Source organism: Hemibagrus wyckioides, linkage group LG26, assembly GCF_019097595.1.
Source record: "Hemibagrus wyckioides isolate EC202008001 linkage group LG26, SWU_Hwy_1.0, whole genome shotgun sequence".
In the NCBI taxonomy this organism is placed as follows: domain Eukaryota; kingdom Metazoa; phylum Chordata; class Actinopteri; order Siluriformes; family Bagridae; genus Hemibagrus; species Hemibagrus wyckioides.
Window position 1 is genome coordinate 15,307,973 of NC_080735.1, and position 20,875 is coordinate 15,328,847.

The 20,875-nt window shown below is 38.7% G+C and overlaps 1 protein-coding gene across 1 annotated transcript; it reads left to right on the top strand.

The window, feature by feature from the left end:
* Positions 1–271: 271 nt before the first annotated feature.
* On the top strand, positions 272–20,394 carry anos1a (anosmin 1a). Its single transcript, XM_058380984.1, has 14 exons — positions 272–576; positions 3,861–3,908; positions 11,041–11,103; positions 12,011–12,233; positions 13,174–13,358; positions 13,826–13,955; positions 14,594–14,802; positions 15,716–15,857; positions 16,536–16,646; positions 17,275–17,363; positions 17,709–17,880; positions 18,008–18,225; positions 19,192–19,336; positions 19,582–20,394. The coding sequence occupies exons 1-14, from the start codon at positions 397–399 to the stop codon at positions 19,629–19,631; spliced, it is 1,965 nt and encodes a 654-aa protein (XP_058236967.1). The 5' UTR covers positions 272–396; the 3' UTR covers positions 19,632–20,394.
* Positions 20,395–20,875: the final 481 nt, after the last annotated feature.

Here is a 20,875-nt window from a genome sequence, read left to right on the forward strand (position 1 = left end):
AAACTAATATATTAGTCCATTTCAATATCTATTATAAACGATGCAACCTACGAAAGTCAGTACTGTTTAGAGATTATTGCTTAATTTCACATGTTTGTATAACTTGTGTGGAAAACCGCCTTATTATCCCCTGCGCGCGCACCAGCTTGCTTTCCGCGAGCTTTGCCAAGCAAACACAAGCGGCACCTGAGAGCGCGCGTGGCTCCCCAGTCGCTCATCTCCGCCAATCGCCTGTCAGTATTTCTCCTTTTGACTCCACCCCTTGCTCTCTGATTGAAGTTTTTAGTCTCGCTTCGACCGTCGCTCTTGAGCAAATCCACTTTCACGTTCTCGGTGTGTGTGTGGATAGATTTTGAGCGAAAGAGCACCGTCTTTTTTTTTTTTACCCTCCGAGAGATGCGCATGATGGGTGCCGCCGTCCCGGTTCGGATTATTTTGGCGCTGATTTGCGGAGTTGCGCTCGGGAGGAAACAGGACTCGTCCTCGGCTCTCAGCGGCATTTTTCGCGCAAGGTGCGCCGCCAGGTGCCTCAGCCTTCACAGCGCGCGCATCGCTCACGCGCCGACCCACTTTCAGGTAAACGCCTGTGGTGATTTTTCGACAAAGATATGTAATATATATTCGAATACATATAAAAGAAGAAAAAAATGTAATCTTATGTAGGATTGTATAGGTTAAAATAAAGCGAGAATTGTTTTGAAGTGTGTAAAGTAACAGCTGCTAGTCTTTTGGTTTGTTTGTTTGTTTGTTTGTTTGTTTGTGTCACTGAGAGATATAGGTTTGGTTTTGTTTTCTAAAAAAAAAAAAGCAATACATTTCTGAAATATTATAAGTCAGTTAAAACATTTATATTGCTCTGTGTTTATAGTTTCCTAAAAGGAATACATTATTATTATTATTATTATTATTATTATTATTATTATTATTAATACTATAAATTGTTCTAAACTATTCCAAAATGTAAAAAAAATCATCTTAAAGGTACTAAAGATGCATGTTTATATATATATATATATATATATATATATATATATATATATATATAAAGCCAAATTTATGATTTTTATGAAATCATATATAATTTATAAAATATGTAAGGTCTGAATGGCTTTTTTTGCAGCATAGCTTGGATGCATGGTTACTTGTTTCTTTGTGCCGTTTTCTCCTATCATTCACTGATCTACAGAGATCGCTTTGTCCCAAGCATGGTCACAGTGGATCCAGATCCCATTCTAGGAGTAGAACTACTTTACCGGTAGTAAAGTGTGAATACATTCTGGATGGGATGCCAGTCCGTTACAGAGCACCGTCCACATCATAAACACACTCACACTTAATGTAGACTTGCTTATTCACATATACTGGCATGATTATGGGAGGTGGGATGAAACCAGAGAACCTGGATGAAACCCAAATGGACATGCGGAGAACATAAAAAAGTACACAAGCAGTTAATCAAGCTTCAGATGGAACTGTGGACCTCAGAGCTATGAGATGACATAAACGTTATCCCAAGTAGGAATCTTGATTTTGCGAAATCTATTGCATAGACTTGTACTCTTTATCACCACAAGAATACTTGAGCTTGTGTGAGTGTGTCTGAGCATCCATGCACAATAAAGATGTATGTGTTTGTATGCTTGCTTTGTTATCATGGTTATGCCTGTACTCATCCCTTCTTCTGCAGCATAATCATGAATTATGTTGTTTTCAATGAACAGCAGCTGCCCCACTAAAGAGCAGCCAGACTCATTTAGCATGCCCTTTTGAGAAAGCTGTGCCTCAGAGTCTGCACAGGCTGGCGTGATTCAACACGGGGAGGAAAACTGTATATGCAATCTTTTCCATTCATTCTACAAATCCATACTATAATGTGTATATAGTAGCGCTATCCTTTAATCTTTGTGTTGGGAAGTTGGCCCCAAGCCAAAGAAGGCAATCCTGTGTTGTGTTCCCAAATACTTGAAGGGAAAAAAAATCCTCTCGAAGCTAAAAGACGTTTATCCATAAGCGAGCACCCGTGATGTCAGCCTGTCTGAGAACACGCTGGGAGGAGGCCGATCACATCAGCGTCGCTTCCCGCACAAGCTTATCTGTTTGGTTCAGTGACCTAGGAAACGTTATCAGAAAACGGACATGATGCTCATTGGGGAAGTGAAAAGAAAGGCCACTGTTCTTCAAACAACAGCCAGTGTTCTTAGAGCGGCCATCTGCCTCGTAGATCCTTGAGTGAATGCCTTTGATTTGCCAGTGACCACAATCTACAGCGCCCACTTCTGAAAAGCTCCCTCAGGATGACGAGAACTATTTTGTCAATTATTGCCCTTTTTAGATAGGAGGTAGAAAGTGTGACCATGAAATTTCATTTGAACGGGTTTATTCGATGAGCCTTTGTCAAGGTCACAAAGGTTTCCAGGGTCACGCTGATGAGAGATTAAGGAAATGAGGCATGCTTTTAAGGTGGTCTGTTTATTGACCATACTGTTGAACCAGTTTAATCTCTTTCTAGAGATCTGATCCAAAAATGAGCTTTACTTTATCCCACAGGGCTGTTGAATTATTTTCTGTCAAATCACAGCTTTGTATTAATCTGCTTGTTCAAATATGTTAACATTTCTAAAGTAACAGCTAACTGACAACATAATCCAGGTGTAATAATTGACGTTAAAAAAACAAGTCATTATTTAATAAAGGAAAACATATAATCGTTGATATGTTGAGGTTTTCTGTAAGGAGACCTTTATTTAACATTTATGTAAGGAGTCTCCAGTGTTAGCACTCAGATGTCTGAGGCAAACCTGCTTATTTATGGTTTTTCTATACTTTTTTTCTTTTATATATTCAAAAATGTTTTAACGGGATTTTTTTACATTCTACACCATAACATGGATTAAAAAAAATCTTGTTCATTAACAAATAAAAAAAAAATGTTTTTTTTATGGTATACAAAAATGTCTTGTGGTATACAAAGATTATTTAAGGATATAGTTATATTGGAATGAACTTCAGGGTGTAACAGCATTGCAACAGCACACGCTGTCATGTTTGATCACTTTCTGCATTTACATAAGAAAAGAAGCCAGGCGAAAACTATGTTCAAATGATGTTACGGTGTTTAAAGGTTATGAAATTTCAATGCATTTTTTTCTGTTAAACTTCATAAATCATGCATTCAGTGGAAAGATTTGGATGGAGCTTATGGCACAAACACACGTGAACTACACCGTGCTCCCGCCCGAGGCTTTGGCTATTGATCCTGTTTCACTGGTCACAAAGGATTTGTCTGGCTCTGCCCATGGCAGGTCCGATTAAAGATGCATGAGGAATAAAAACATCCATGTAGTGTGTTTTACACTGATCATGTGTTCAGTGCATGCTGAAGAAACCCTGCTGTTGAGCAAACGAAAAGAGTAAACAAATCCTGTTTAAAGAAGCTCGTGTTTGTGACAATTCCCAACATGCTAAGGACCATGACGATATTTAATATGCAAACAGACTTTGTGATAAGAAGAGGTCATGAGAGGTTTACAACATGCACACCTTGGTGACTGAGCTCTGAGCTATTCAGAACGTCTCCTAGGTGAATGTTTGTCTTCGCAGGTGGACATAGGTCAGGTTCACTTTGAGGTCAGGGTTACTCAGGTGACATGTTGTTGTGCATTGCATCTAATTATTTTATTTTTACCTTTACAATAACTTTTTGTTTTGTTTTTAATTGTTTGTCCCACTCAGTTTACCAGTAGCTCTAATTCCAGATGTAGTTCCATGTTTCACATAAATCGAAATGTGTTTTTCTCCTAAATTGTTTCATTATAATGTTATAAGTTCTAAGCTGTATCCCTCTCTCCTTCTCTCTGCAGAGTAATGGATCCCTGGGCTGGTGTCAAGGCCATAAGCAATGCGCAAAGGTAATTTTTGTCAAAATTACACAGCATTACATTGCTGCTTGACACAAAGCCAGCGCAGATCGGTCATTTTAAAACATCGGCGTGCTCACCCGCCTCCCATAATGACATCATACATCACGCTGAGAGCATTGTGACGGTTCTTAGTGCAGACCATTATTCTTAGGTGCTTTAAACCCTAACGTGAACGTGTGATATATTGGCTGAGCTCCTGGAAAATTAATCAGTGTGAAATGAATGAGATGAACGACATGGTGAAAATTATGCACTCAAGAATATGATCCCTTTTTTATTTCTTTTTTCGGGACAAAAGATGTATAAAATGTCCACACGCTTAAAATAAGATTTTTCAAGTGCATCCTATGTACAGACTGCAAGAATGTTTCAGTTGTGTTTCAGTATTTTTGCCTACTTTTAGTAAAGTTTTATTATATTAGATAGATAGATAGATAGATAGATAGATAGATAGATAGATAGATAGATAGATAGATAGATAGATACTTTATTGATCCCATGAGGGAAATTCTTGTTCTTATTAGTTTAACGTTTGTTACATCACTATGTACACATTGAGAAATGCTAACATTTAACAACATTGGGTATTAAGCAAAATCGAATCAGTACATTTATGTATTGTGTGTTTAGCTGTTTAGTACATTATTATTTTAGAATATTTAGTACAAACTTTTTGCATCGATTCCCCTGCCTCTTCCTAAATCTAGCATGAACTCTTTTCAGGATCAAATCAAATTTATACAAATAAACAAGAGCACTGGTGCATCTCCTTCAGGTCTGTTTTTTTTTTTTTAAACTACGATGCAAACATGCTCCACCTACTCAAAAGTGTTAGTTCTGCTTCAGTAATTAAACACCGTCAGATTTTATCTTACAGCTTCCAGGAATTAAGTGTGGGCGATCTCACAAACACATCACATCATGCTTCCTGAAGACATTTCCATGATTTATGAGAAGCATCACATTAACAAAACTGCCAGCAGAGCAATAGTTTTGCGCTGATTGGTGCAGAGGTGTTAATTAATTTTCTATTACTGCAGCTCTAAAAGTAGTTCTAGTTAAAAGGTCAAATCACAGGTTCAAATGTATAAATAATATAAATGATATGCTACTTCTAATATGGTATTGTTCCTGTAGTAGCAACCTAATCATGGACCAGCATGTAATATTCGTAATCTGGTTAATTTTGTAGCATTTCTGGATGGAGTCTCTAGTGTCAGTGCTTAGGAACAGGCAGAAATAAAACCTTTCCTACATTCAGTAGTCTTCAGAGCTACACAGCATGCTGTACTTTTTTTGTCTTAAATTCAAGTATGAGAGAAGCAATAGTGAGGCTTTGTTATAACAGTTGTTATAACTGTTTAGTAGGATAAAACATGTAATTAAACATTTCAGGTGGTGATGTTGGAAAATAGTCCACTTCAGGGTAGAAAAAATCTGTTCGCACTGTGTCGGGCCACATCACTCCATCTTGTCGTTGATTATTTTCCAATAACAGCATGTTCTGGAGTGTTTTATGCTGGCTGGTTGTATGTTATCTGTCAGCTTTATACTATAGCACAGAGGTATAAAGCTGACAAGCTGCTCCTGCAGATTTTTCCCCTGATTCTCATTATAATGCTGCTCAGTGTAAAATATGGAGCACCATCTCAATCTCTCTCTCTTACTCTCTCTCTCTCTCTGATGTATGGTACAAAGTCGGGATATTTTTCTCATCTGTCTCCATTTTACACATACATTTGCATGTATTTAAGCAGAATCTAGTGCACATGCATACAATTCTTAAAAAACAACAACAAAAAACCCTCAAATATCTCACCAGCTGATCTGGGGTCAAGATCACTATAAACAGGGGAGGAATGTGTCACCGGAGTCATTCCCTTCTCTCGATTGTAGCAGGCTGCCTAAATAGACTGTCACTGGTGAGACATTTGAGGTTTTTCTTCCCCCCACTGTTGACGCACATGTTTTCCCACGTAACCCCCCGAGTGGTCTCACAGTACATCCAGAGGCTTGACCTCTCTCCTTCCATGAAAACATTTGGCTGAGTGTCCCACACATTTTCTCCAGAGAGTCACTCCTCAAATTCACTTTAAACACCACCAATTTCTCTCTATTCATTCTAGCAGACGCTCATTGGTTTAGAGATCCATCAAGCGCAGGCAAATAGACTTTTAAAAGCCCATGAGTCAGTAGTAACGGCGTTAGCTTTTGCCAGTAGGCCAAATTGCACCTATTTGACTATGCTTAATTGCGCTATTACCTCACTCAGCTCCTTCAATTAGATAATTAAAAGGTCTCCTTTGCTATTTAGTAAGAGTTTGCTCTTAAGACGTGTAGTTGGCGAATAATTAGTAAGTGAATACAACACAATTCATTCATAAGATTGAACCAGACTTATTTATGAGTCTCTGTCTGGAAGCTTTGTGCTTAAGATTAGCTTCCCAGTGTCACACAAGTGGGTTATAATGATATTCCAGAGGTACTTCACATCATCATTTCCTCCTTCTTTGCCTTCAGGTGCACCCAGGCCTCTGAATGTCAAACCATGTGCTTAGAGCAGAATCCCACAACAGAGCCTTTCACATCTGATGGCATGATTAAAGACTTTTTGACTTGGCAGCATCGTCACGACATGCTGCGCGCGCTCCACATAGCAAAAAGTCAGTCTTTGTTCTTGTTACACTGTTTACTGTGTTGTCGTCCTGATGGTTCTTTGTCCAGAATACAAATAATCATCAAGGTGTTTACAAGCGAGCAGTATGTATGCTGTCAGTTGTTTCACAACCAGGATACAAGAAAAAGAAAGAAAAAGATCAGTAATATCAGTAATAATCAATAAAACAATAAAAAAAAACAATAACAACTAATTAAAAAAAAAAATAAATAAATAATAATAATAATAATAGTAATTTTAATAATGAATAAATGTGATAATAAATGAATAAACACAAAGTTCTCAATAAACCAAAAATCAATCATTTTGCAGCCAGATAATAAACAAATAAATAAATAATATGAAATATCTGAAAAAAACAGTAATAATAATAATAATAATAATAATAATAATAATAATAATAGTAGTAGTAGTAGTAGTAGTAGTAATAATTAATATAAAATCTTATTATTTGAGAATACTTTAGTGATTATTTTGAGGTCATGTGTTTGTAAATCACTTTAATTCACTGGAGCCATTGCCTCTTTTTATTTCTTCCCAAAGAACCTAAACTTTGGGTCAAAATGTAGCTTTGTCTAATATGTTGAACGCTAAAACCAATGTTAAATGTCACTTTTCATCAGGGAGTTGGCACAGCACAGCACAGAGACACAACAGCACCACTTAAACAGCACTCCAAAGGGATTAGCCTGCAGCCCATGCGTCCAGAGATTTGCCCATTTAAACGGCCTGTAGAGTCATTAACGGTACAAGAAAATCCGTCATCAATCTGCACTTCATTGAATGTCATTACATTTCTGCAACCTTTTAAGTATGACATATTTAAATGTCAGCAGCATAATTAGTGTATACCATGAGAACACTCTAAGCTGCTGTGATTATGTCCACACATTCATTTGTGGCCATTCAGTGAATGAGAAGCTCAGGAAAGCGAAACATGGCAGAGGGCCCACTAATGTTGGCCTAGAAACTTTGTAAAGCAAATGCAGTTTGTTCAAATGGAAACCACAGACAAACGTTGACTTTTTTGTTTCTCTCTCCCTCTCACTCTCTCACACACACTCTGTCCTTTGGCATTAGCTGGGCAGGTTCTCAAATCCTGGAGAGAACATCCTGCTCTTTACCTACAGCTAGTATTATGCATGGACATTCCTGATGTGGTTTGGTTCCTTGCAGTTCTAAAAACTGCCCAAGACAGAAGCCAGAAATGTCTCTGATTTGCCTTGTAGAGTCACGCTTGGCTAAAGTGCAGATTATATATCACGGGTGGACATATCATAAATTCATTAGCTAGCCTACAAGGCAAGACAAGGAAAACCTCCAGTGTAATGGCCAGCCCTGTTTGCTCATTGGAGCAGTGATTTATTTTCTTTTATTTCCTGGTTGTTGAGCCTACTTGTCCTTTGGGAAATTACAAAGGGAAAAAAATTATAATAACCCAGACATCTACATGTTCTGGACAGCAAATGTGACCTACTATTTGTCCAATACCCTGCATTTGCATTTATGTGTATTCCTTTGACATTCACTTATATCCAAAGCGACTTGCAAGTGAGGCAGAAGATGGAAACACGAGCAACTTGATGTCACAGGAGCCGACAGAAAAAAAAAAAAATTTGCCCCATTTTACTGCGCTAACTGCAAGAACTTGACAGTCATGGATGAAGCAGTCAAAGTAGAAAGGTTAGAATCTCAAAGAGAGAGCGAGCGAGGGGGAGGTGTTATGATATATCTGCAAATGCAATTAATTTCATCAAGGGATTGATAATGACATGAGGAGTTGTATCAGAACAGTGCAGGTGCAATGTTATTTAAGGGTCTAGATGGTTAGCTTACCGTTGTAGTGACCTCTTTTAGCTCTGTCTGCTGCTCTTAAATAACCTTTATTTTGCAGCGTGGAAAGGAATGCTCGATTTGCGCCTGAAATGGGGCGGAAAACTAACCGGCGCTAGGGTATAATACCGGTACGGTGCTTTCGGGATCATTCAAGTGGATTAGCACGGCCTCGCGTGAAAGCTTGGCACGAGCTGAAGGGTGGTTTTAGAAAGGTGATCACTGTACTCCCTGGTTTTTCAGGGCCAGTGGTTTTAATCCTCCAGGGCCACAGACTTGGCTCGGGTGCGTGTGATTAATAGCCAGGTCCTGTGGTTTTCCCCACCGAATGTGGAATGCATCATATAAGAGGGTGATATATTCAAGCCGAGAGAGCCGTTGAGTTAGGCGAGTGCTGCGTTGCTCAGAGTCTGACAGATTAGAATGTACTCCTGAATACCAGGGACCATCAGGGCAGTGGGCTGCAGTGTGAGAGGTGGAGAAGTAGAGAAGTGTCTACAGCTTAGCTGTAAACAAGGTCAGTTTGATAAGATAGATCACAGCACAATAAACTGTATGTGTGTGAAATGGTGATTAGATGATCATTTCATTAGCTAGTCTACTGTGCAGTTGCTGCTTGTATTTGCCCAGAACTATAATAGACTAAGCTCAAAAGTGGCAGCGTAACGTAATAACATACAGCCATGAGATTTGCAAGTTAAGTACATTAAAACAAGCTAAAATAAATGAACAAGTTTATGATCATGTAGCACATTGCGTTTGCACCCTGGTCAAAAAGTCAGCAAGTCGTTGCCGAAACATTTCGGCTGTGAGCTGTGGTATTCTGTCCTCACATCGCTCGTAAAAAGATTATTTGAGTCTGGAGAGATTCGTTATTTTTTGTCTCAGCGTTTAACTGTGAGGTGACCGGACCATTACAGTATGTTTAAAGTGAGTAAAGTGTACTACATTTAAACATACATGCCCAATGAAAGTCAATAAGAAGTATTTTTTTCCTTCTCCGGTTATTAAAACCTCCCCCAAACATCTATGAATTAAAACCTAGCAGGTCAGAACATCTGTTTGTTCCAGGCCAGAAGCATTGATCTCTTAAGTTGATTTGTAAGTCTCCATTATGCACTCTTTTATGTATTTATCACCCAGGAAGAAACACGCCATCAATTATAGTCAACTCCAAATGAGCAGTTACTGAACGGGCAAAACAAATGAATACTTACCCGCCTTTTACAGGCAGTGATGGATATAATGATTCAGACCTGTTAAAATAGCTACCAGAGAACTACCAGTGTTTATGAGTTGAGCGAACATGGGAATCATAGGCAGGGTGCAGGATCTTCTACCAGCGTGCCGAGGGTGTTTGGGGTGATTAGTATGCTCTTGCCTCAGGCCTTTTTCAGCAGGTTCCTAGCCACAATGTGCTCCATAAAACAGGCTAGTCCTGCTCATACTCAGTACTCCTTAGCCTCGCTGCCATTATTCATAGTTTCCGACAACCTGCTCACGTTTTTTTTTTTTTTTAAATGTCTGCCCTCTGAGATAAACGGCTTTTCCCATTCTCATTCGGAAAAAGTTTGGCCTCAAATAGTCCTTTAAGCAGCCACACACATTTAAACATCTGTACACATACACATGGGAACTCATCAGTAAGCGAACACAGATTAAACCAATAACAGCCGCTGTTGTGCTTAATAAGGTACTGAATTTATATCTCAGCTTTCACAGGTTAGAATGCAAATATTGGAGTGTATAAATATTTAAAAAATGAAAATAAAAAATTAGAATGAATTAATTAAAATATAAATAGAATTATTAAAACAGCAAAGCAGTTAAACAGCTAATAGTAAATTAATAAATTTATAATATTTTATATAGTACTTAAAAAAAACTAAAACTTTTAAATAATAAATCTATGTTTTTTATGAAAATGACTAAAGGTTAATTTTTATATGATAAATATATTAGGTTTTAAGCTTAGGTGGAGAATGGTTAATATATTAAATTATAAATATAAAGACTACTGAATATGTTCCCACACTGTGCAAACAAACTGACTGTTAAATGAAGCTCCACTCAGCATAAACCATATTGTTTAATTAACTAAGGCAGCTTGTGTCCACAATTAAAACATGATGAATTGTGCATCCCTGCTAGTTTCACTCTACCTTTAAGCAACAGTGTTATGGCAAAGTGACCGGCGTGTCTCATTATTACAGCATGAAATTGGAAATGCGAATTCCCCCAAGGCGTGCAGACCCCTGCTCATTCATGCAGGAGGAGAATTGCTCCCTGTGGGGTGACTGGATAGAGGACACTGGAGACAAGGCCAAGAGAGGAAAGGGAGAGAGAAAGCAGAATGTCAAGGCGTATTACTGTGGAAAAGAATAAAGAGTACATTTGCATTGCTAAATGTAAATGTCAAATGTTGCTGAGGGCTGAAGTGCAGGATTTGGTTTCTTTCGTGTCACCTCAGAAAGGAACAGAAAGGAAATCAGGACAAGACAGTTTATAGACACACAACAGCGCTGCAGCGTTTTGCCAGTTTAATGGGCGGCTTTTCTATAAAATCTGCTGGTGGTAGACTAACCTAACCTTTCTCCTGTCTGTACGCAGTGCCTGGAGCCGTGCAAAGAATCTTGGGAACAGAGGGATGGGTCCTGTCGAGAGCCATGTGAGGTACTGGCTAGGACAAAGTTTGCTCTTAGTCTGCACTTAGTAAACAGAATAAAATCACTCTATGATTCAGAACGCCCGACTCTGGTGTTCTGATTATCTAAATACTGCTTATTGTCTATTGTTCTTTCTGATAGACTTGGCTCTGATATTAGCAGACAAAAATAATAACCTAAACTAACTTCCTTTTATTAAACTCCAACTATTTTTTTCTTTCCTACAGAGTTCAGTTGACATTTTGTATCCTGTAATTGTTCTAAATGTGTGCGAGTATGTATCTTGTATAATATGAAATGATTTTTGGCTAAGCAGTGTTTCTCCTTTCCTGTTACATGGTTCATAAAATCACAAGAACAATGGGATTTTTCAAACATCTTGAGATCTGCATCCTTGCCAAAGACTTCATCCAGTTAGACTGTTTTATACTGTATATTAATAACACATGCAGTACCAGTTCGACTCTGGTCATAGATTTACTGCCAAAAAGATAAAATGCTTTTAGTACCATACACATTGGGTTTGCTTAATAATTCAGCGATCGGGCTACTTATAAATGCATGGCACATCGACCATACAAATAGCCGGGATTAAACAAATACATGGTTCAACTTTTTTTTTTTTTTTTTTTCTAGAATGATGTAATGATATAAGATGTCAAATTTAGCAAGCACTCATTCCCAGCTATGAGGGTTTGCCCATTTCTTTTACACCAATTCACATAAATCATAAATGAACCTATTTTTACTGGCCATGATTTTGCCTAAATGGCTACATAGAGATGTTCCTGGACATGAATGCCATATGGTTTATTCCTGCTTTAATTGCTGAATAAAAGGTCACCAGTGCTGCATGTTAAAAGCAAATGTATGTGATTGTGCTGACACGGTTTCCTGTGTCCTCTTCGTCCCAGCGTGTGTTTGCCAAGCGTCATGGCGAGTGTGTGACAAGCTGTGAGTTCCTGCGCTCTGTAATGGTGCTGAAACAGGGCGAATGTCCGGCTCCAGAACGAGCCAGCGGATTCGCAGCCGCCTGTGTGGAGAGCTGTGAGGAGGACAAGGAGTGTCCGGGTCACAAGAAGTGTTGCGCCAATGGCTGCGGGCACACGTGCCAGCCACCCAGAAATCTCTACAGAGGTATAACACGACAAAGCCGACCCAATAATGCCTTTCTCCACATATTACTTAAATGCAACCATGTGTTATATATAAACACTCCAGGGGTGTTCAAACACCTCCCCTCACCCCTGCTTTTGCCAACACATGGTTTAAAAAGCTGGAATGCTGCTTGGCACTAGTGAAAAGACAACAAAAGGGGAAAATGCACTGACATGTGACACTGAATATTACAACTCTTCATCCTTTAGTCTGCAAGGCAGTTCACACGCGTATGTTAATGTGCTTATATTAATGCATTTTCATTTTTGAAGTAATAAATGACATGGGGACTTAAAATCCATTAACTCATTTTAAATAATCAAAAAGAAGTATATCTTTGAGAGAAGATGCTTTTTTAATATTTTGGAAGGAGTCTCCATTTTAAGAGCTTTGAACCAGTCAAAGATAAAACTGAAACCAAAGTTTACCAACACAGAAAACACAGGAAAGAGTGCAACATGGAGAGCTTTTTGGTTTCTTTGTAACATGACAGACTCATCTTCATTTTCTCGTATAAACGTAAAGATGCAAGAAGTTGGAAGAGGAAGGACTGTTTATAATCGTGAACATGTAAGGAACTAACTAGATCAATGTGTGTTTTTTATATTAAAAAAAAGTGTAAGAGAAATAAAGCACTTCAGGGCATGCTGTTATTGGACAATAATAAATCTTTGGTGTGGTAACAGTGAGTCAGACAAACCATCACATCCACTTGTCATCGATTGTTTTATTATTAAAGCATGTCTCATCATGCTTTATTCCTTTACTTAATCGAACCAATTTAATTAAGTAAAAAAAAAAAAGCATTGCCGTTTTATTTTAATCCAGTGAAGAAGCCCACAGTACTGGCACTTTAGTGTATTCCTGCAAGTTCTTCTTATAAAAGTCTTACATATTGCTTATATTCCTTGCTGATCAGGGGCTCCACTGAAGCCCAGGAAGGAGCTAGTGTTTGAGGAGATGCCGTCTGGCGTGTTAGAGGTGCGCTGGTCCTCCAAGTTCAACGTGTCGGCTGAGCCAGTGCTAAACGTGCTACAGAGGCGCTGGAACTATGGCATCCACCCCAGTGAGGATGACGCGACCGAGTGGGAAGTGGTAGCACAGGTGTGTGTGTGTGTGTATGTGTGTATTTGTATGCTCATATGAGCCAAGGACAGATAGAAACATGTTCATTTGAAGGAGCAAATAAGAGCCGTATTCTATTTGAGAAATTCTTTGAATCCAGCAAAAGCACTGTATAAACGTAGCCTCAAAGGTACTGCGGCGGTCCTTAAGACTCAATTGTGTACTTTAAATAAGGTTTAAAGCCACACCATGTACATTCCCAAGTGAAAGATGTATTATATACTTCTGCACCTGGAAAGATATGTTTTGGTACCTGTTTTCAGTGTGGGTGAACATGTAGATCCATTATTCTTTCATCCACCCAGCTATTCACTGATTGATCTATGCTGCCTTCCTTGAAATAAGTCAATCTTTCTGGGGTTTTTTTGTTTTGTTTTGTTTTTCACAAAACGACCACCATGCTGTACCTTCTGTCTGTTGTACTGAATGCCATGTTTTTGATGTAGACCTCAGAGGAGCGTGTGTGGCTGGCTGATACTCGCCCAGGTCGCTGGTACCAGTTCAGAGTAGCAGCAGTCAATGTACATGGAACAAGAGGATACACCACCCCTAGCAGACACTTCAGATCCTCCAAAGGTAGAGCAAGTTCAATCAGAACATGTTAGAGGAATAGCTTTTTCAACTTTATCTCTGTCCTATGTGCAAAACCAACAAAAATGTAAAGTTTAATGTAAAGTGTGGAGTTTTGTCAATAGAAATAAAAAAATATGTAATATTTTTGTACATGAAAGAAAGAGTTTTTTCCAACTTCACTGGAGCAAGTCTGTTGCTTACATTATGATGATCACACAAGCATGTTTATTTGTATAGCTATTTTAACAATAGACATAGCAGCTTTACAGAAATCCGGGTGTAGTGAGATCCCTAATGAGCAAGTCAAAATGAGGAAAAACTTCCTGTGACAATATGAGGAAGCAGACTTAAAAAAAGAAACCTATTCTCTTTATTATGAGTCATTACAGTATAAAGTGTGATGACAGTGCAATGTAGAAACTACACGATTACTGTACATATAAATATGCTTAAAGGTGCGCTTAGATGTCCATGGTATGTGAGTTTAGAGTAAGCAGATGCAGTAGTTATAGATTTGGCTGAATAGCATGGAGTATATTTTGTAATGCACCACGTTCTTGTGAAAAAACACTCAAGGTGGAAGAGTAGCAGAGGGAACATTACTTTCCCTCTAATCGCATTGTCCCCTTTGACCCATACAGATCCGTCCCCACCCCCAGTGCCCTCTGACCTACAGGTCAGTCACATGACCTTTGGATCGGACAGGTCGGTATTAGTGCAGGTGAGCTGGGTGCCTCCAGCAGACCCAGATGTCCCAGTAAACCACTACAAACTGTCCTGGAGCTTGACACATGGTGAAGGAGGGCACACCATGCCATCTAGTCTGAAGAAGAGAAAGACTATCAGTGGGGTAATTCCTACAAATATTTCTTCCATTCTCATTTTCAGTTCATCCTCTTTCTCTGTATTCCCCAAACCTGGTGTAAATCCACCCCACTAGCTTGAAGCCAGACGATCCCCCCTTTTTTCCTTTCTTGTTCGACGAGCCACAACAAATGAAGTATAACAGTGCAAAGAGGCGTAAGATAAACAACTCGCGAGTTTGCCTTTGATCATTCAAAGCCTTAAATTGGATGCCAGGATGGTATCACGTTGCATCAAAACCCACTGGCTAAAGGCTGCACTTCACGAGTCTGTCCGGCGCATGGCCAAAAACAGCATATCAATTCTCATTGCGTTTGAGAGTGGGAAATCTCTTAATAACAACCAAATTGTTTTCCTTTTGAGTGAGATCATTTTCAAGGAGTTTGTTTTTTTTCCCCTCCCCTGCAATTTTGGCGATGGCAGCAGCAATGTTTGTGTTTTATGTACATGCTGCATTTTTTAAAGAAGGTTTGCGGGGGGATTGTTGACATTTTCTTGTTAAACGAAATTTTTTTTAATAACCACTGGATGAACTGGGACACATCAAAACCGTGGTTTAATACGGAACCTCCCGTGCTGCATTTGAAGCTTCAATTACAAAAGGAAAATGATGCAATTAGGCTTACCAAGGCCATACCGGAATACCGCACACATAAATATGGAATTACATCATACTGTCATATAAAATACTCATCGATGATCTAAAGGTTGAGCTTAAAAATAACCATATTTACCTTCTTTAAAAAAAAAAAAACATATACTTGTGTACAATCCTACTAAATCTTGTAAATTAATCTATTATCTAAAAATTAATAATAGTTCATCCTAAGAAGTTTGTTTTTTTATGCTATTGCAATGTTCCTGTCTCAGCGGCTTACTGTGTGTGTGTGTGTCTGCAGGATTCTGACTCGGTGGAGCTGGAGGGTTTGAGGGAAGACAAGAGTTACACAGTAGAGCTCCAGTCCGTGTCATATTGGGAGCAGATTCCTCTCAAGAGCTCCAAGGCTATTCTGCGCTTCTCAACACAGCAAGAAAAAAACGGTATGTAACAGACTTAGACACTTATCACCAGAATGATAGGTACATTTTGGCTTGCTAAACACAGACATTAGAAGAGGGGCATTTGAACATTGTACATTTCAAGCATTTACGATTTTTGACCCCTTGTGGATCTGGGAAACCTCTGAAAATTACACTTTACTGCTTTTTAAGGTAAAGCAGCAGTCAGACTGAACGCAAATAAAATAAAAGATGACATTCGCTTCTGGCAAACATTTACTCTTGCTTCATGCAGAGTGTATATATAGGAGAAATTTGACCTGTGAAGTCACAAACCTCGGTCTTACGAGCCAGTAGAAATCAAGTGGCTTCTTTGGTTGGTACAATAAAATGGAGACGCTGTTTATTTCTTACTGTTGCTTGGTGCACATCTGAAAAAACATCGTTCGCCAACCATACACTATGGGTTTCGCGGTAAAATTCTGTTTTTTCTCTCTGACTCTTAGGATTTTCTTGTTAGCAGTGTTGGCACCTCTCATTTAGTCTTTGTGGATGTGGTTTTCTTTGCTGATACACAAGTCTTTCACAAATTATACGCTTTATATAATATTAATAAGGGTTTTTTTGTCAATGTGTTCTAATCTCCCATTACCTTTAATGTGGATAACATTTATTATATTCATTATGTACATCATAATCATTTTCTACTTTTAATATCAGAACCCACAGCCAGCCCGGTGATTCAGAAAGGTCAGTCAGACATTCTGGATGTGGGCACACCGTTCTACCAGGATGGACAACTCCAGGTTCGAGTCTACTGGAAGAAACGAGGTAAGAGGAAAGTGATGGATTGTGTCTTTCATCAGTCTAGGCCTACAGGGGAAAAACCCTGCACGGTTTTTGAAAAGGCCGCTACCTCAAAGCATAGATCTGCCTTTGTGTAAACAAACTGCTTATCGTAAAGTTAAGGATCAGGATTAAAAGAAGAACAATGGCAGCCTTTCCTCTTGGTACAGAGGTCTATACAAATCAGTGTCCTCTTTATCATGTGCTGACATGACTGTCTTTACAGTACTAAGAAAGAAATAGCAACGGTTTGTGATTGATGTTAAACTGACCCTGGAGAGCATGGTGTCTTTTTAATCTTATCCTTTTATGTAGTGAAAAAAGGGCCAGCATTGTGTACTGATCCAGGGACAGAGTTCATAAATCATTTTTATATAAAAACCTGGAATCAAATGCAGCCATGATCTTTCTAATGGATGAGAAACAGATTTGAGCAAGATTTAAAAAGTCTTATCACTTTGGTACATTATCAAGATGGCCTCAGTGATACTAAAAAGAAACTGACACACGTTGTAGATCCAGTAAGTATGATGCATATGTTCTGTATTTGGCTTTGTCGAAAGCAATTTCACTTCTTTTCAAGGCTAAAGCCACCGTTTCTTTTCTTCATCAGACCCGAATGTGAGCCGTTACCGCGTGCAGTGGTTCCCAGAGTTTTGTTCTCATAATGGAACCCGAGTCCAAGAGAAGCTCATTACACAGGTACCATCTTAGTTTGTCTTACCTCACATGAATTTACAGGTATGAGGCGGTGTAACCTGACAGGAATTTAACTACAAGAAAAATTACTGCAGGAAACAATTGATCACTGCTAGTGAAAAACACTGAAGGGGAACTCTCACCTGCATCAATCACAAAGAGCTCCATTTAGCAAACTGAATATAATTCATTTATAACCAAAAGCAGTGGTCTTGAATTAGAATATAGGTCTTTGTGTCATAATAAATAATTCATGTCATAATAATATAAATTGTTGTGAATATCAACTACAATCAAGTCAGACAATGTTTTGTTTTGTGAATCCTTTATTTGTTATGTGTTGTGTAGGAGAATTACGCTAGCTTACCTGGTCTACAGTTTTCCTGCAAGTATAAAGTTATTATCCAGGCGGTTGGGTCCAAGAGCCGAACACAGGCAGAGAGCACCACCTTCTCTACCCCACCATGTGCATCCATTCAGGGAAAGAGCACCAAACCCATTACCTGCCCTGGAGATCCAGGTTAGTCACCAATACTAGATACTTACATGAATAAGAATAACAAATTGTCCAAAATGTTAGGTAAAAGATTCAGTGCACATTTAGCTCATTTTCTTTTTTTCTTAAAATTGTTTTTCTCTATTTACAGTTGCGCCTGCAAAAATCCAGGCAAGGGCAGAGAACCTCACTGCAGTCTTCTCGGTGCATGACAGCAATGTGACGGCTTTGTTCTCATGGGTGGTAGCTGTAACCCGACCCCCTCAGCAGGTCACAGGTTACCAAGTCACCTGGGCAGACGTCACGGCTGAGAGACGCAAAAACAACCAGGCGAACAGCCTCATATCTCAGTCCCAGATCCTTCCTCCAGTGAGTCTGTAATCCAGCTCTACTTTACAGTTTCCTCACTTTGCCGCCAAATGGGTTTTGCCCCACTGCCTTTGTCATATACAGAGGCTTTTACAAAAACCTGGGCTGCTTGTTAAACTCACAGAACGGCATTGACCATGTATTTTAATAGTCAAAAAAAGAAGTCCATTTTATTAGTCTTGGTTCACAGCATAAAACACTTTTTTTTTTTCTATTGATTGAGGAGGTTTGTGACTGCTTTAGGCTGCTTTCACACTTGGCCCTTTTTTTTTTTTCAAACACCAGTGCAAATTTTACATATAATCCTATGGGAAACGGCCGCAAGGCAAGCAGAATGCGGCCTCCGTTAAAAAGCGCTGCCGTCTGCTTATTTTTTTGACACAGTGGAACATCCAAAGTTGAAAAAGTTCAGCTTTTTTTTAAAAAAAACGTCCAAGCAACGTCCTAAACAAAATAGGTTTTGTTAGGGAGTGAATATAAGGAGATACAACATGCTGAAATATTTGACTAAAATGTATTTAAACATTGCAATGTGATGCCCCATTTTAACTGCTGCTTGCAGTTAAGTCATTCAAGCAGCTCAGGTTTTGACTTTAGACAGATGTCCTACTCCTTTCTAGAGTTCAGTCTTTATCATTAATAGTGATTATGTGATAACAAATCTAGGTAAAAAGCTAGGCTAGTGGAAAACAGGATTAATTTCTTCGATGACATCATGCATACACTATGTGTCACACAGTGTTGTACCATGCACCATTTGCATTCCCTCACTGGTTTGTACATGCCATTGACAGCCAGGAAGTAATGTTTGTTGCCATGTTTTTAAAGACACTTAATGGAATCTTTGCAAGCGGATGTCCTACCAGTGCCGATTACGCCGTAGAAAATATCGACTCTAGTCAGCTTTACTTTTGATGTTCTGTATTTACAGTTCATCTACCCTCTCCTGTGTTTTTTTTTCTCCAGGAAAGAAAAGTTCTTGTTGTCCCTGGCTTGCAGCTGGCATCAGCCTACAGGCTGGAGGTGGGAGTGATCACTGCTGGAGGTCAGGGCCCGACAACATTCAAAACTTTCCAGACTCCAGGCCATGCCAGGCCTGTCCTTCACTACAGTAAGGGCCTCATTTAAACACCGTTTTCTGTATCAGGTTATCTCTGCACTGTGATGGTCTGTGGCTGTGTTAAATGAAGGGCTTCTTGCTTGAACGTTTATCCTTGGGATTGCGACTGGGACAGAGAACATGAATTTCAATCTTAAAGAAAATGAATAGTTGAATAGCTTCAAGAGAAACTCTGTCCACAGATTTTTTTCTCCTCAATTAACCAAAAGCCTGCTTTGTTTCATCCACATCTGTAGAACCCAAGGTGAAAAAGCACCATCTGAGGTCAGTCATAGAACAGCACTGAAGCTTACACTGGAACATACCATTTTAACCCCCCCCCTCCTGAACTCAGCTCCTCAGGAACACAAAGAACAGAAAGAACCAAAGAACATTGAACGGATCATTCACTGAAAGGATCAGAACTCTGAGTAAACATCTGGCTCTGAGAGAGTTAGGAGAAGGAAATTGTGAAAGCGATTACTTGATCCCTGACGTTCTCGATGAAGGATTTCCATCCACCAGAGAGCCAGAAGAAAAGGAAAGAATGGTGGTAAAAACAAAACACAGCAACTGGGGAAAAAAAACTGTAAAGTGATCATAAATGGATATGCAACTATAACCTGAGTGAGTTTTATTTCTTTTCTTTCTTTTTTTTTCTTTTAATTATCCCTTGATATTCCGTTTCTTGCAATGGCACTTAACCGGGAGAGCAGACTGACTGTTAACCTTCACCTCAGCGTAATCTGTGTTTCAAATAAAATTCTGTAAGTCCAGTGTTGCATGTGGTGAGAAGTTTTGCTTTGATCCATAAATGAAGTGGACTCGTGAAGTGGTGTGCGACTGCATGTATATTTACCCCTCCATCATGACTTCCTGATTTGTGGGCATGCACCTTTACTATGTGTCAAATTACAGTTATACAAATTGCGATTCATACTTGCTGTGCTGATTATCGATTCTGTGTGAGTTCCTTGTAAGTGCAATAGGGTTGTTACGGTTTTACGGTTAGCCACAGTGCATATTTTTTAAAATAGTGATTCAAATTATATATATATATATATATATATATATATATATATATATATATATATATATATATATATATATATATATATAATACATAGCTCAGTGTGCCTCTTACAGCAAAATTATTTCATTTTATAATAATACAATAATAAATACAGATATCTGAGTCATTTGTACAAATATTTCCTTTCATTTTGCCTAGGTTATCGTATTATATTGTGCAAACACTGTGCAAATTTCAAACCATAACAATCCTAAGGCGCAAAGAGTATATTGTTTTCCATGTGCTTCTCACACCGTGGGATTTTGTCTGTCGTGTAATTCCTGTATATACTACATGTCCTTATTTATTTGTATTTGTATTTGTATTTGCTACATCTGTGTAATATTGGTGTGTGTGTGTGAGAGAGAGAAAGAGAGAGAGAGAGAGAATGTGTTGTGTATTCCTTACATCATAAACATCCTCTCAAGGAGTTTTGTATAAAATAGATTTGTAAATTCCCATGGATTTAAAAGTGTATT